This window comes from Dipodomys merriami, unplaced genomic scaffold, assembly GCF_024711535.1.
Source record: "Dipodomys merriami isolate MVZ:Mamm:240054 unplaced genomic scaffold, mDipMer1.0.p SCAF_3, whole genome shotgun sequence".
Taxonomy (NCBI): Eukaryota; Metazoa; Chordata; class Mammalia; order Rodentia; family Heteromyidae; genus Dipodomys; species Dipodomys merriami.
Genome location: NW_027204492.1, coordinates 73,300,737 through 73,317,927, shown reverse-complemented (window position 1 = coordinate 73,317,927; position 17,191 = coordinate 73,300,737). Strand labels below are relative to the sequence as shown.

Sequence of the window (17,191 nt, the reverse complement as noted above, 5' to 3'; positions counted from 1 at the left end):
CTCTGCCCCCAACAAGTCTTCCATAGCGTACACAGAGACCTCCGCCACATTGCGTCAAACCCCGGACATCGCCTTTGCTTCGGACCCGGGCCATTCTTTCACAGCTTGGATGGAGACCTCTGCCATATTCCAAAACACCCCTCCGGCAACCACCTAATCACACACTAAAAAGAAATCCCTTCTCCCCCATTTTTTGTGCATATAAATGGAAATTTATTCTGCCTAAATCTTCGTAAAGCTTATCAGTAATCAGCACGAAGCAGTCCTTACTTTAATTAAATCTGCCCAGCCAGGATTAACTTATTCCGTACCTCACCCACCTCAGACCACCGCACCTCACCCACCTTCACCTGTTCCTGCAGTCTCTTAAGATGGCGGACAACGCGGGAGACACCGACCTTTTATAGAAGAGGGCGGGACAAAGGGCAGGAAGTGATTTTTCCCGCCCTGAGTGCACCTATCATAGCCTAGAACCCGAATTCCTGTTCTGCATCTTATGAATAATTATGTGTCCAACGGTCAACCTGTGTAACCTCAAACCCCCCTAACATTTATACTTCCAGAATTACGTAAGCTTCTTTTCCACGCGTTTTGTACTACACGAGTGCAATACAGGGCTGAGACTCAACTTCAATTCTGCTAACGGTCGCTAATAAAACGTTTATTTTTTGGAGGGGGGGGAGGGTGGTGGTGGTAGAAGGTGTCAGCCATGGGCCTTTTCACTCATGGCTAGCACTCTACCACTATGATGCACAACTCCACTCCCGGTTTTTGTGTGGTTAGTTGGAGATATGACTTTTCTTCCCAGGTCTGGCTTCGAATAGCAATCCTCAAATCTCAGCCTCCTGACTAGCTAGGATTGTATAAAGGCTTTAAGCCAACAGCACCCAGCAAAATCTTTTTCTAAGGAAAAACTGAAGTGAATCCTCTCCTAAAATTTTAGTATTTATGAAAAGTGAGAGTGGTTTTGGTTTCGTTGTTCCTTTAATGGTCCAAACCTTTTATGTCCAACCAACCAGTCAGAACTAGCAGGGTGAGAGTCATGTCGTTCTCTAAGAGCAATAGCGACCAATAGCACCCAGCAACATAGCCCTTCAGGCCCAGATAAAACACAAGTGAGGGCACAAGTGAGGGAGGAATGAGAGGGAAAGAGGGAATAGCCTACACTAACCAAAAGGAAGAAATGTAAACATTACCTGATGTGGAATAATTTGTATTGTTAATGCTCATAGAATTCACCAACTTCAAAGACATGATAATGATAATTTGCCTTGTGAAGGTTAAAATGTGTTTGTGACTTTAAGTATCACTATCCTACAATACTGTGAAATTTATGTAATCACCTATCTCAATTTTTTAAAAAATGGGAGAATGGATGGGTTAGGAGGGATGGGTGACAATGTTGTCAGATACCTTGTATTCATATACTATTATGTAGAATGGGAACTTCTTTGTACAACTACCTAAAGATAATTTAAAAAAGAAATAAAAAATACTATTATGGTAGTCTTAAAAAAAACATACACAAGGGTTGGGAAGGTGGCTCAGTGGTAGAGCGCTTGCCTTGCATGCATAAAGCCCTGGGTTCGATTCCTCAGCACCACATAAGCAAAAAGAAAAAAACCCGGAAGTGGTGCTGTGGCTCAAGTGGTAAGAGCGCTAACCTTGAGCTGAAGAGCTGAGGGACAGCGCCCAGGCCCAGAGTTCAGGCCCCACAACCGGACCAAAAAAAAAAAAAAAAAAAAAAAAAAAAAAAAAAAAAACCATACACAAGTGATTAGCAAGACACTGGTAGCTCATGCCTATAAATCCTAGCTATTCAGAAGGCACAGATCTGAGGATTGCAGTTCAGAGCCAGCCCAGACGGTAAGTCCATGAGACTCTTATGTTCAATTAACCACCAGAAAACAAAAAGTGAGCTGTGGCTCAAAGTGGTAAAGCACTAGCCTTGAATGAAAAGGGTCAGGGACAGTGCCCAGACCCTGAGTTCAAGCCTCACAATCTACCAAAAACAGTAAGTGGTTATTTGAAGAATTTGAATAATCAGTTCCCTCCAAGTACACCAAGAGAAGCAAATGCTTTTTAAATTGCTCTTTTCTGACAGATGACCATGGTTCATAACAAGTATTTCACTAGCAGAAGACAAAACTTCCTTGCATTAGATAGCTTTTGTGTCAGGCATTGTGAAGTGTTTAAAGTAATTTATTCCTTGTAATGACACTTTTAAATGTAGGAGAGCTGAGAATGTGTCTTAGTGGTAAAGTGCTTACCTAGTATGCATGAATTCCTGGGTTCAATTCCTCAGTACCACATACAAAGAAAAAGCAGGAAGTGGAGCTGTAACTCAAGTGGTAGAGTGCTACCCTTGAGCAAAAGTCCTGAGTTCAAGCCCCAGGACTGCCAAAAACAAATAAAATAAAATGTAGGAACTAAGTGCAAACAGTGTGCTCCTATAGTCCTAGGTACTCTGGAAGATAAGGTGGAAGGATAGGAGCTTTTCTCATACCTGTGTCTGAGTGTAACCACAATAGAAACCAGGATAGAAAATAATTTTGCCCCCAACAGCCTAGAAAATAGTCCACTTGACCAAGAAAACAAAATAATTCTTTTTTTTTTTTTTTCTGGTCGTGGAGCTTGAACCCTGGGCCTGGGCACTGTTCTGAGCTCTTCAGCTCAAGGCTAGCGCTCTACCACTTGAACCATAGCACCAACTTCCAGCTTTTTCTGTGTATGTGGTGCTGAGGAATCGAACCCAGGGCCTCATCCATGCTAGGCATGCATGAGCCACCTTCCCAGCCCAACAAAATAATTCTTAATCATTAGAGGATTCTATTCTTCTATGTAACCCAAATATAGGAGGACACAAAATACATCAGCCACATTAAGGGGAAATCATTCCTTTATTTTTTTTAAAGATCACAAGACAACATCTGAATTTCTGTAGCACAATTTAAATGCTTTACTTTCTGATAAAGCAGAGTATAATAGAAAAAAAAAACAATTAGTTTCCAGTAATATCTATATCTCTATTCAGAATTAAGTCTCCCACAGACATGTTACCTGGAAATAAAAGCCTATTACAATAAGCAAAGCTTCGACCAGAACAGCTACTTTTCGTGCCAGGAGAAAAGTTCATCCCTGTAGTAGGAATGATGTGCTATGTAAAGTAGCTGTAAGATCACAGCCTTGATGGCATTGAAAGTATATTATCCTATTCCACACTGAGTGAATTTCAATCAGTTATCTGTAACCATGCTGGCAACCTTTCACTGATATTTCAGATAAAAAATAAATTAAATCCTTTAACTGACATTTCTTGATCTACATTATTAAAAGGTACACAGTTCATTAACATGTAATTCTGGTTCAGAATTACATCTGAAACTTCTTGCTGAGATTTTGGTTAGCAATAAGAATCTTTCAGAAATTCAAGTTCTTATTATTCAATAAGTTGTCAAATAGGATACATTCAGGCAACAGCTGCAACTACAGAATAGGTGCACTGCCTCAGTGCTTTGGAAAGACATAATCTGGAACACTAGTAGCAGACAAAAATGATCTGTGACTGGATAGCGTAAGTGCAGTACAGCAAGACAAAACATATATTCATATGTTGGCTTGTTGAAGCCTCAAGCCCTCAATCTATTCTTAAAATTCAATAACTTTATTCCTATGGTTTTTAACACCAAGAAGGTAAAGTTCTAGGAGGGCTAATATCTAATTTGTACTCCAAACCAAGTACTACTGAGGCTGTATCCGTACAGACTTTAAGATTAAGTCCAGAGACAGTTATTATATAATATACTAACAAAGTCTGAAAAATAATCACTTGTATACACTGATGGTCCTTCAGAGATCTTACTTATAACAATCTTTTCAACAAACATTACTTAATGTATTGGAGATAACTGCAACTTACTAATCAAATATTTGAATACTTATACTTACCTGGGGTTTCATTTCTGTTGAAAGAAATAGGAAGAACAGGACTCACTTTAAAAAAAAAAAAAAACAAATTTTGAAAGGTAAAAAATCTTACATATACTATCACTTTTGGAAGCAGCATAGAAGGGGCAGTCCAGTTAAGAGTAAAACACTGGTGAAATAGGTCAAAATTAGGCAAAAAAAAAAAAAAAAAACAAACCCTCTGTATTATAAATGACAGTACCACAAATATGCCCTTCATGATTAATAACTTCTAAGACTTTCCATTTGGCACCAGATGGTGTGTTAAAGGGAAACACTCTGGGTTATCTTGATTCAGACTTGGTTTTGTTAGTAATTACAGGAGAATTTTTGAAGGGTCATGGGGGAAAAGGAGGAACTGGGAGATAGATTGGGAAAAAATCTGAGTCATCATCTAAATCAACAAAGCACTGATAGCTCCAAACATTTAGGTCAGACACTAAAATGACTGATATAGGCTCAAGTGGTTTATAAAACCTATAAAAAGACTACACCAGCAAAGTCCCTGTTAATCTGTCCGCTCACAAACTAAAACAGGGAGCAACATTTTAGCTTAAAACCTTATCTCAGAAAGAATCAAATCACTTCACATGAGTAAAAATACTTGAAACCAAACATTTTTAAAAGCTCCAATATCACAAAGCATAAAGAAAAAAAATAATTCAGAAGACTTGATCAATCCATGGAATCACAAAATGGCTGGACAATCTCTATCTCCCCTCCACACTAACCATCCCATGGAAGACCAAGGGAGAATAGACCTTCCAGACCTATGCACCACCTGGTTGCTGCAAATCTAGAGATTCCTTATGGAACAGCAGTTTCCCATCTCTTGTGTTTCTCCTTATCATGCAGGAAGCAAGTCTGGCTGTGCTATTCTATTATCATTATATATCACCCATCTGCAACATGATACTGTACAGATAAGTAAGAAGTATGTTAACTAGTTCCCTTTCCCCCAGAAGGTTGAGGCTCAGGTATAGGAGTGATTCTCCCGTGCACAGTCTTTATTTAGGCTGATTCAGTGACTTCAACAGGTTTAATCATGTGGTCAGGTTTGTTGCCAGCCGCATAATGCTCCCACATCTGTAGGTAGAGCCGTTCTAGTTCCATTGTGTATTGTTTGGTGTTAAATAGAGGACTAGATATTCTCTGTTTCCACACTTTGCCACGAATTTTCTTCAGGCTAGGTAATAAAACAAAGGAAAACCCAACTCATAAATCAAAAAACTTAGAACAACACTGTAAAAGTACTTATTCACCTTTGTGGCAAACAAAACACACAATCCAAGTTCACCCTATCTTTTCTGGTTGGCCTATTACTTCAATGATGAAAACAGAATGATCACAGCTAACATGATGCTAATGCTTATAATGCTGACAATCAAGTTCTCTGCAAAGAAATTTAGCTTCTTTTCTAAACAAGTACATCCAAGAACTAATATACTTTATTTCATTTCTAAATTCAAAATAAAAATAATTGGCAATTGGGCTGGCATGTCACTAAGTGGCAAAGCACTTGCTACCAAACTGCAACGTCCTGGGTTCGATCCCCAGTACCAAAAAAGAAAAGACAAAAAAAAAGACAGTTAAAAAAAATTTAACAATAGTACTTGACTATTCCTATGTGCTACCCATTAGAATGGAAATTCCTTACTGCCAAGCACCAGTGGCTCATGCCTGTAATCCTAGCTACTAAGGAAAGCTGAGATCTGAGGATCGTAATTCAAAGTCAACCAGGGCAAGAAAGACCATGAGGTCAGTGGTACAACACCTGTCTAGTAAGCAGGAGGTCTTGAGTTTAAATCCTAGTACCACAACAAAACAACACAAAAAGAGCTGGAACTGTGGCTAAAGTGGTAGAGCACTAAACAAAAAGGCTAAGGAAAAACATTAGGTCCTGAGTTTAAGTCCCAAAACTGGCCAAAAAAAAAAAGAATGTAAACTGCATAAAGTATGTATTAACAACCTTTAATGTTAACAGCCCTCTAACTTATCAATAATAATTTTCAATCAACTCAAAAGAAATAAACAAGCCATGTACCTGGTGGGTTTATACCTATAATCCTAGCTATTAAAGAGGCTGAGATCTGACAAACAAGGTTCAAAGCCACCCTGAGCAGGAAAGTCTATGAGAGTCTTATCTCCAGTTAACTACCAAAGGGCCAGAAGTGGACCTGTGGCTCCAGTGGCATTAGTTTTAAGCAACAAAGCTCAGAGACATAACCAGGTCCTGAGTTCAAGACCAAGAATCAGAACCAAAAAAAAAATAAAGATAAAAATAACAGAGATGCAGACATATTTGACCATTCACAAATGTTCACAGAAGCACCATTTACAATAGATCAGGTTCAAAGTAAAAATGAAGTATAAAAAAAAAATGAGGTATCAGTTTGTTTTGTTTTTTATTTATTTATTTATTTTTTGCCAGTCATGGGGCCTGAACTCTGGGCCTGGGCGCTGTCCCTCAGCTCTTCAGCTCAAGGCTAGCGCTCTACCACTGGAGCCACAGCGCCACTTCCGGCTTTTTCTGTTTATGTGATGCTGAGGAATCGAACCCAGGGCCTCATGCTTGCAAGGCATGCACTCTACCACTGAGCTACCTTCCCAGCCCGAGATATCAGTTTATGAAGATTTCAACAAAACAAAATACTCAAAAGGGAAAAGCCAATGTGCTTACTGCCATAATATTCCATATGTACCTAAACTGAGTTGTTTAATCAATACACAAAAGTATTTCTAATATCACTAAGAAAATGGTTCTATTTATTTAGAAACAGGACTTAGAGGAAAACAATGCTTTCTAAAAAATGAGAAAATAAGGGTTATTTCTTCTCTCCCCTTCTTAATATAATAAATACAAAATTATTAGTTCAGAAGCTGGAACACAACTGTATTATTTGTGAAAGCAAGAATGTTTGCTGTAACAGAACTAATAAAATGGCTGAGCACCTCTATGGGCCTTAACCCAACCACATTCATATTAATGCTACCTTCCAAAGAAAAGACTATGTGCTATATAATTTTTTTTTAAGTTCCACATCAGCAGGAGAATGGCTAAGAAGTGATGCATCCATACAATGAAATACTATCCAGCAATAAAGGAATGAACCGGTGGAATGAGTATATACTGCATGGTTCAATCGTATAAAGTTCTAAGAAGGCAAAACTGACTTGTACTTGAAAAATGCCGAGAAGTTATCGCTGGGAGTTGGTTAAGAGACCAACTGAATAACAACACAAAGGAACTTTCTGGAGGGATGGTAATATTCTATATGTTGACAGAAATTTGAGTTATTAGGTATTTCTCAATGAATGGTCTTTCACTATAAATTCTGTTTCAAAAGGAAAAGGAACTAAATGATGGAACAAAGACTAGTAAAATATGTAATAAGGCAAGTATAAAATGTTAATTTTATAAAATGGTAGAATCTAATATGTAGATATACAAGTATTTACTATAAAATTGAACCTTTTCCACAGCAAAATGCTGGCAAGAAAGTAATGCATGAATCACAGTTTCAAAGGTCTGGTAAAAGATCTAAATATTGACCAGGTGCTAGGCTCACGTCTGCAATCCTAGAAACTCAGAAGGCTGAGTTCTGAGGATCAAGGTTAAAAGCCAGCAGAGCCAGGAAAGTCTGTGAGACTCTAGCTCCAATTAACCACCAAAAAGGCAGGAGTAGAGTGTGACTCAAGTGGTAGAGTGCTAGCGTCAAAAATAAATAAATAAATAAATCTTAAGAGACACTGCCCAGACCCTGAGTTCAAGCTTCAAGACTGGCACAAAATTACTTTCAATTTTCTTTTTTTTGAAAAAACTGTACAGAGAGGTTTCAATTTTCTTATTTGTACATGATGTTCAAAGGAGAATATTTTTTGGCAGTACTGAGTTTTGAACTCAGCTTATATGCTCTGCTGGTGCTCTACCAAATGAGTTATACCTCCAGCCTTGCTTTTTGGTGATTAACTAGAGATGGAATCTAGCACACTTTTAATGCCTAAACGGACTTTGACCCTTGACCCCATGGAAACTCAGCTTCCTGAGTAGCTAAATATAAGCCACCAGCATCCAACTTAAGACTATTCTGAAAACAAGAAATAATACTTTGCTAAGTACTTACTGTACATCAAAAACATACCTTTTCTAAATCTCGAATCTCAGGTTTTACTACCATTAAGCTCCATTTTATAAGTGGAGAAACAAGGAACACAGAAATAAACTTATCCTAAGCTTTTAAAACTTGCAGATGTCAAAACTGGATTCCAACTCAGTCTTAAGTGTGTTTCTCATAACATGCTACTTTTCCAAAAAAAAAAAAAAAAAGGAAAATAAAATCCCACAGTAGCCAATGGAAAAATCTTTTTTTTTTTTAAAAGCTGGGCATGGGAGCACATTTGTGTAATGCCAGCATTGGGGACACAGAAGCAAAAGTACCATAAGTTTCACACTAGCTTAGGCTGTCTAAAAAAAATAAAATAGGGCTAGGAATATGGCTTAGTGGTAGAGTACCTGCCTAGCATGCATGAAGCCCTGGGTTCGATTCCTCAGTACCACATAAACAGAAAAAGCCAGAAGTGGGCTGGGAAGGTAGCTCAGCGGTAGAGTGCATGCCTTGCATGCTCGAGGCCCTGGGTTCGATTCCTCAGCACCACATAAGCAAAAAGAAAAAAGCTGGAAGTGGCGCTGAGGCTCAAGTGGTAGAGCGCTAGCCTTGAGCTGAAGAGCTGAGGGACAGCGCCCAGGCCCAGAGTTCAGGCCCCATGACTGGCAAAAAAAAAGAAAGAAAAAAAGAAAAAGCCAGAAGTGGCACTTGGCTCAAGCGATAGAGTGCTAGTCTTGAGCAAAAGAAGTTCAGGGACAGTGCCTAGGCCCAGTGCCCAGGGACAGTGCCCAGGCTTAAACAGCCCCAGGTCTGAGAAAAAATAAATAAATAAAAAGATACTTAAAGTAAAAGAGGGCTGGGAAGGTGGCTCAGTGGTAGAGTGTTTGCCTTGCATGCATGAGGCCCTGGGTTCAATTCCTCAGCACCACATAAGCAGGGGAAAAAAAAGCCGGAAGTGGCACTGTGGCTCAAGTGGTAGAGTGCTAGCCTTGAGCTGAAGAGCTGAGGGACAGCGCCCAGGCCCAGAGTTCAGGCCCACAACTGGACCCAAATAAAGTAAGAGAGGGAGGAGATAAAAGAGGAAAGAATAATCAATCTTATCTCTCAAATGAGGTCTATTTCATTGTATGGAAGCATCACTCATCTAGTACCCAAACAATTAAGGGTTTTGTTTTTATGCTACCATGGTTAAATGGCAGTATTAGGTAAAAGGACTAACAATTTTAAAGTTCTTAAACTTTGAAGAAGTGTTATACCAATTTACTCACCAACGTATGAAAGGGCCAGTGTCTCAATGCTCCCTCATCAATATAATAAAAAGCTTTTTATTTTACAGTCAAATTATGGATATAACTCAATAATTGGGGCTGGGAAGGTGGCTCAGTGGTAGAGCACTTGCCTGCATGAAGTGGCGCTGTGGCTCAAGTGGTAGAGTGCTAGCCTTGAGCTGAAGAGCTGAGGGACAGCACCTATGCCCAGAGTTCAGGCCCCACGACTAGACCCCCAAAAAACTCAATAATTATTTTAACTGCTATTTCTACTAGAGAAGCTGAAACTTTCCTTGTTACTCATTTGTATTTCCACTTCAGTGAGTTATCTTGTCATTTCCTTGTTTACTTTCCTATGAGAGGATTTAAAATTTAAATGTTCTTCAGGTACCAATACTTTGACATACAAAACAAAAGATACATTCTCTCGTTTGCCTTTTAACTGTTCTGAATTTTTAAATTCACTCATTTGTCCTTTACACAGTAAAACTTAGTGATTAACTTCATTTCCAAGAGTTTAAATTTCTTTTTCTCACCTATTACCCTTCATTTATGGTTTCACTTTACAATAGCTATGTTATCTCTACCTTTAACATTTAATTTGTTCTCATTAAAGTTTACTTACTATTCTAGATCAGTTCCCAGTTTCACAGCTATATCTTCATATTCTTGTCTGCTTTTAGCAATAAGCTCAAGACAACCTAAGCAAGTAAGCTGTGAAGCTGCAACTCTAGAAGCAAGAGTCTCTCCTGTAACATAAAAGATAACAACTTTACATCTGAGAATGTGAACAGCACACAGCTATCAATGTTATTTATATTAAATATCCACATAATACACAAGAGAATAGAGACAGTGTTTAGAATGAAGCAAGTCTCATTTTCTATTATCTTGTGTTCAAAGTTACTTCTAGAAGTACCTGCCTAATAACCCAAAGGGAATTTTTTTTATTAAAAAAAATCAAATGCTGGGCACCGGTGGCTCATGCTGTAATCCTAGCTATTCAGTAGGCTGAGATTTGGAGATCATGGTTCAAAGCCAGTCCAGGCAGAAAAGTCCGTGAGACTCTTATCTTCAATTAACCACCAGAAAACCGGAAGTGGCGTTATGGCTCAAGTGACAGAGCACTCGCCTTGAGCTGAGGAGCACAAGGACAGTGCCCAGGCCCAGAGTTCAAGCCCCACAACCAACAAAAAATAAAATTCATAAACTTATAAAAATAAAAATCAAACAAACATGAATCTAATGATTTATAAGAAACCTACCTGGCATAGTGACCATGGGTGTTCCTGCCCAGAGGACATCCATCCCTGTGGTATGTCCATTGCACAGTGGAGTGTCCAGGCAAACATCAGCCAGCTGGCCTCTCCTGACGTGTTCCTCTTTAGGAGCAACAGGTGAAAAAATGATACGGTTCTGTGGAAGGCCCATGTTTTGTGCATACTGTTGAATATTGGGCTCTCCTACTGCTGGAAAACGCAACAGCCAGAGCACACTATTGGGTACACGTTTCAGAATCTAAAAATGGGGAAATGAGAATATTAACAACACATCTATCTATCCTTCTCAACAAAAAAGTTCCCGTAGGTTTCCAATTATACTACCATATAGTCATCACTCACTTTATTGTGGATTGCAAACTGTGGTTTCATTGAATCACAGCTGTTGTTTTTTAAATACATAAATAGTGATCCCTCATCTATCTGGAGAGTTAAAAGTCCAGAGCCCCCTGTGATAGTGAAAATCCACGAAGTAATAATTAGTGAACTTCAATATGGCAAGGAACAACTGTATAATGCTGCTACCTCATGGATTTTCACCTATCGCAAGGATTTCTGAAACACTCCCATAAATAGGTGAGTGATCACTGTACTCTATTCTTTAGATCCAGAAATAAGCGAAGTGTCAGTCTAAGTCTCTCCTTCTAGGAATTTAAGACACAAAAGTTACTCACAGGCACAATTTGAGGTAACTATATTCTGTGGGAATTGATAAAGACAGTAAGTTTTAAGTAAGAAAGACTTCTTAAGTAGGTATTTTTGGCTTTGTGGCTAAGTAGACTACCATTAACTGCTTGATTCTTTTATACCTTGAAAGTACTCACAGACAATATGCAAATAGATAGGTATAGCTATATATTAATGAAGGTTTTTATTACAGCAAGAGCATAGCTGTAGGTATATTTTACTGATAGAATATTTGACTAATACACAAAGTAAGTCTCAAGCACCAAAAACGAAAACAGAAGAGTGCTAGATTAGGCCCACTGGCCATAGTTTGCAAACTCTTGACTTAGATCTACATCTACTCAATGTTCCACAAAATTTCACAAAAAAGTACCTTTAGTAGCAACTCTTTGCACTGAGCAGTAGGCATATTAATAGTAAATTATAAGCTGGGCATGTGTAGCTCATGCCTATAATCTAGAGTAATATCTAAAGATCTGAGTTCAAAGCCAGCATGGGCAAGAAGTCTCTGAGACTCTTAGCTCCAATTAACTACCATAATAACCTTGAAAGTGGAGCTGTGGCTCAAATGGAAGAGCACCAGTGTTAATTTAAAAAGGGACAGTGCCCAGTCCCTGAGTTCAAGTCTTAGTATAAGCATGAAAAATAAACAAATGGAATTAAACAAAAAACTAAAAATACTCAAATGCAATTTGATTTTGCAGCCAAATAATTTTGTCACAAAAATACAAGTTTGTAGCCGGGCACCGGGGCTCAGGCCTGTAATCCTAGGTACTCAGGAGGCTGAGATCTGAGGATCACGGTTCAGTGCCCACCCAGGCAGAAAAGTCCGTGAGACTCTTACCTCCAATAAACCACTAGAAAACCAGAAGTGGTGCTGTGTCTCAAGTGGTAGAGCGCTCGCCTTGAGCTGAAAAGCTGAGGGATAGTGCCCAAGCCCAGAGTTCAAGCCCCACGACAAAAATCAATCAAGTTTGTGGCTTTCAATTTTTTTTTTCAGATAGTAGGGATTAGGGAATCTTAGATGAGCATGTTTCCTTTCCTCCTCTGTCCTACTCTCTTCATTCAAGCAAACAAACAAAAACATTAGGGAATAAATTCATTCAAGTATACATACAAACAAAAAAATCAGGATTAAAAAAAAAAAAAAAAAAAAAAAAAACACTGAGCCAAAGGATTTTTTTTTTTTGGTGCTGGTCCAGAGGCTTGAAATCAAGTCCTGGGTGCTGTCCCTAAGCTTTTTTTCACTTGAACAACAGCTCCACTTCCAGCCTTTTTGACATTCTTGCCCAGGCTACCTTCAAACCTTAATCCTCAGATCTCAGCCTTCTAAGTAGCTAGGATTATAGACATGAGCCACTGAAGCCTGGCTAAAGAATTTTATCTATCAATTACCTAAAGGCAAAATATGACAATTTATTTTTAGGGAGCCAGTTACTTAGGGTTAGCCAATATACTACTTAGGCAGACTGATCTGGTGGACTAAAAGGAGATGGCTTAAAATGGCTCTTTCCTGTTTTTAACCCTACAATAGTCCAAGATGTCATACATGGGTAGAAATAATCAACTTTTGCTCGGTTTTGACTACAGGTTCTCAAACTACAACCCATGAGTCAAATCTAGCAATGCTGGGCACTGGTAGCTCATACCTATAATCAGACCTACTCAGGAGACGAGATCTAGGGATTATGGCTCAAATCTAGCCTGGGCAGGAAAGTCCTTGAGTCTCTAAATCTCCAATCTACCAGCAAAAAGCCAGAATTGGAGCTTTGGCCTAAGTGGTAGAATGGTGGCTTTGAGGAGGAAAAGAAGAAAAAAAAAAAGGCTAAGGAACAGCATCCAGGCCCTAAATTCAAGCCCCAGTACCATTAGAACCAAAACAAAAACAACAAGCTGCCAGTGTTTAGGCTTTTTGTTTGCATATATGTATGGTTTGCACTACTGTGGTTAAACTCAGGATTTCTACTACTTGAGTCACACACCATCAGCTTTAGTTTTTTAACTGTCTCATATTTATGCCCAAGCCAGACTATTTGGACTTTTTAAAAAGCTAAATAGCAGGCATGTTATCACCAGGGCAGAAATTGAGGCTTGTAGGCCTAGGCTGGCCTCAAATACTACTCCTAATCTTTGACTCACAAGATTAAAAGCATGAGTCATAGCATCTGGCCCAGTTTTTATAAACACTTTATTGACACAGAGCTACATACACTACTCATTTACACAATGTATAGGGAAGTTTCCGTCCTACAATGCAAAAGAAAATTGATCACAAAATGTGGAAATATTTGTCATGTAGTCCCTCAACAAAAAATTTGCAGACCTCTGGTTTTGGAATACTTGCTTCAGACAGAAAAAAGCTGCTTAAAAAGCAAGATGCCCGAGCTTTTCTTGGCCAAGGCTAAAGTTCTATCAGTTGAACCACAGTTCCACTTCTGGTTTTTGGTGGTTGAATGAAGAGGCTCTCAGACTTTCCTGTATGACCTGGTTTCAAATTCCAATTCTCAAATCTTAAGCCTCCTGTGTAGCTAAGATTACAAGAATGAGCCACTAGCTGCTGGCTTGTATTCTTTTATAGGAGCCATTCTACTGGGGATGAGACAACATGCCCCTTGTAGAGTCCTTCAGTTTATTATCTACATGGGCAATAAGAGTACCTAAAGCTACTAGCAGTGGTCCTTGTTCAACACATATAGACATAGACATACACACATATACACATACATACATATACACATACACTTCAAGGAGATACTTTATATTCTATAGCTATCTTCCAAAGAGAAAGGGCAGGTGGAAAGCTTAAGATTCTTCAGAAACATGACAGCCTCCCAGAGAAGACAGGAAGGTAAGTGGGAGATGGTCTCAGAGCCATTCCTCACAGCCTTTCTTCCCCATCCTCTCAGGTTCTAGGAGGCTGATGCCACATTCAACATTCAGATGGGCTGTGCCTTAAACCTTTGCTACCTTGGCCCCTGTGCACACAAGCAAGATCACTCGATATCATGGTAGAGACATCTGCTATACTGATGAATTCATAGGAGCTATCAGATATATAATTTGTGATATTTAAATAAAAATATTTAACAGTTGCTAGCCAGGCATAGTGGAAACATGCCTGTACTTCCAGTGCCTGTGAGACTGAGACAGTTAAATCTCAAGTTCCAGACAAGCCTGGGTTACATGAGAACCTGCTTCAAACAAATGAACAAAGAAATCCAAAAATCAACCAACCAAAAAAAAAGTTTCAAAAGGAATATTTTCACACCAGTGTTATAGAAATCATCATAAATTGAATTACTGTGCTGTATTTTCAATAAAATATCAGTATTTCCTGAGAGTAGGGATGTAGTTTAGTGGTAGAACATTTGCCAAATATGCCTCTGAGGACCTGTGTTCAAACCCTATTGCCACCAAAAAAAAAAAAAAATTTTTTTTTAAAGCAGGGTGCCAATCAATTCACATCTGTAATTTTAGCTACTCAGGAAGCTGAGATCTGAAGATTAAGGCTCAAGGCCAGCCAGGGCAGAAAAGGACATGAGATTCTTATCTCTAACTAACCAGTAAAAAGCCAGAGGTGGAGCTGTGGCTCAAGTTGTCGACTGAGTACTGACCTTGACGGGAAAAAAATTATGTGAGCAAGAGAGACCTTGTATTCAAGCCCATATATTGGTATTTTTAATTGCTTAATGTGAAAATTAAATATTGGAAGGAAAGAGCTGGGGGTATAGCTCAGTGGTAGAGTACTTGCCTGGCATGCACAAGAACCTGGGTTCAATCCGAAGCACTGAAGGAAAAAAAAAGCTCCTTCAGCAAGGTATAATTTTTTATTAGCAACCAGCTGTTAATAATGAGTTTAGCAGTGGTACTCACTAGACACTATGTTGAAAATGAACTATACACTTATGGGTGGGGATGGGAGGGAAAAACTTGGAGAGAGTGAGGGAAGGGGTGACACTATCCAAAAAAAGAAATGTACTATTTACTTGACTTATATAACTGTAAACCCTCTCTACAAAATCTTTATAACAATTTAAAAAACTAAAAAATAGCCTTCTGAAAAAAAAGAAATGTACTCACTACCTTATGTAGGTAACTGTAACCCCTCTGTACATCAACTTTATAATAACAAAAAAAAGTAAATCTCAGAGAAAATTAAAAATGAGTTTACACATACTCACGTTTGCCCACATCTGCAATGTAGAAGGGTCAATTTTATACAACTGATTAAAGTTACAGTACACTATAGCATCTTCTGGTAACCCATACTGAGAACGGGTGGTTACAATAATGGTACGAGGAACCTCTTCCCCAGTTGCAGCCTTATTGTTGATCTAAAATAAGGAAAAGAATATGATTATATTTAAAGATAGTGTAAGGGCTGGATTGTAACTCTCTGATATAGTATCAAGACAGTCTGATATAGTCTTTTTTCCCCAGTACTAGGGAATGAATTCATAGCATCACAATTCTAGTATATACACGTATACTTATTATGCTTATTATATGTGTGTGCGCACATGTGTATACATACATGATATATGTAATTTTTGAGAGAGCACCTCACAGTAGAGCCTAGTCTATCCTCAAACTCATAATTCTCTCTTAGCCTTCTAAGAGCTGGGATTATACATGTAAAATACAAAGCTTAGCATGAGTTTTTTGGCTTTTTGTTCTGTTTGGGGTTTTTTGTGTTGTTGCTGTTTTGTTGGTGTGAGTTAAGGCTTTGATTTCAAATATCAGCATAAATTTTTTGGTCTTTTGTTCTCTTTTTGGGGATAAGAGTCTCATGGACTTTCTGCTCGGGCTAACTTTGAACCACGATCCTCAGATCCCAGCCTCCTGGGTAGTAAGATTATAAATATAAACCACCAGCACTGGGCCCAGCCTGATATTTTTTTTTTTTTGGGGGGGGGGGGGGGAGTCCGGTCGTGGGGCCTGAACTCTGGGCCTGGGTGCTGTCCCTCAGCTCTTCAGCTCAAGGCTGGCGCTCTACCACTTGAGCCACAGCGCCACTTCCGGTTTTCTAGTGGTTTATTGGAAATAAGAGTCTCACAGGAGTTTCCTGCCCTGGCTGGCTTTGAACCTCAGATCACAGCCTCCTGAATAGCTAGGATTATAGGCATGAGCCACCAGGCACCCAGCCGGAAAAAAAAATTTTTTTTGGTTGGTTGTGGGGCTTGAACCCTGGGCCTGAGCACTGTTCCTCAGCTCTTCAGCTCAAGGCAAGCGCGGTACCACTTGAGCCACAGTGCCACTTCCTTGAGATTCTATTTTTTTGGGGGGGGTTTGGTCGTGGGGCCTGAACTCTGGGCCTGGGTGCTATCCCTCAGCTCTTCAGCTCAAGGCTAGTGCTCTACCACTTGAGCCACAGCGCCACTTCCGGCTTTTTTCTTTTTGCTTATATGGTGCTGAGGAATCTAACCCTGGGCCTCAGGCATGCAAGGCAAGCGCTCTACCACTGAGCCACCTTCCCAGCCCCCCCTTGAGACTCTTATCTCCAATTAACCACCAGAAAACCAGAAGTGGGGCTGTGGCTCAAGTGGTAAAGCAGTAACCTTGAGCCAAAGAAGCAAGGAGGACAGTGCCCAGGCCCTGAGTTCAAGCCCCAGGACCAGCCCCCACCAAAAAAAGGGAAGAAGGAAGGAAGGAAGGAAGGAAGGAAGGCCTAACACCTACATAATACAAGTCAATAAAAACTTTAAGTAATCAAAAGGTCACTCAAAAACCAGAAGTGGAGCACTAGGGATAGCACTCAAGCCCTGCCACAACCAACAACAATAAAACAGGGTAGGAGGACAAGCTCAAGGCCTTCCTGGTCTACATAGTAAGATCCTGACTCCAAGAAACAAACCTAATCAGGTACTAGTGGCTCAAACCTGTA

At 39.4% G+C, this 17,191-nt stretch overlaps 1 protein-coding gene across 5 annotated transcripts in view; it reads right to left on the bottom strand.

Annotated features, from left to right (window-relative positions):
• Positions 1 to 2,881: 2,881 nt before the first annotated feature.
• Ogt (O-linked N-acetylglucosamine (GlcNAc) transferase) overlaps positions 2,882 to 17,191 on the bottom strand; it is a 54,223-nt gene continuing 39,913 nt past the window's right edge. For 2 of the 5 annotated variants that reach the window (XM_070040319.1, XM_070040320.1), the window contains exons 19-23: positions 15,489 to 15,641; positions 15,059 to 15,094; positions 10,606 to 10,858; positions 9,966 to 10,089; positions 2,882 to 5,152 (exon numbers count right to left, since the gene is read on the bottom strand). In XM_070040319.1, coding sequence (XP_069896420.1) covers positions 4,978 to 5,152; positions 9,966 to 10,089; positions 10,606 to 10,858; positions 15,059 to 15,094; positions 15,489 to 15,641 — 741 coding nt within the window. In that variant the 3' untranslated portion in view covers positions 2,882 to 4,977. The remainder of the gene's footprint in view (positions 5,153 to 9,965; positions 10,090 to 10,605; positions 10,859 to 15,058; positions 15,095 to 15,488; positions 15,642 to 17,191) is intronic. The other 3 variants (XM_070040321.1, XM_070040322.1, XM_070040324.1) reach the window with 2 other exon arrangements.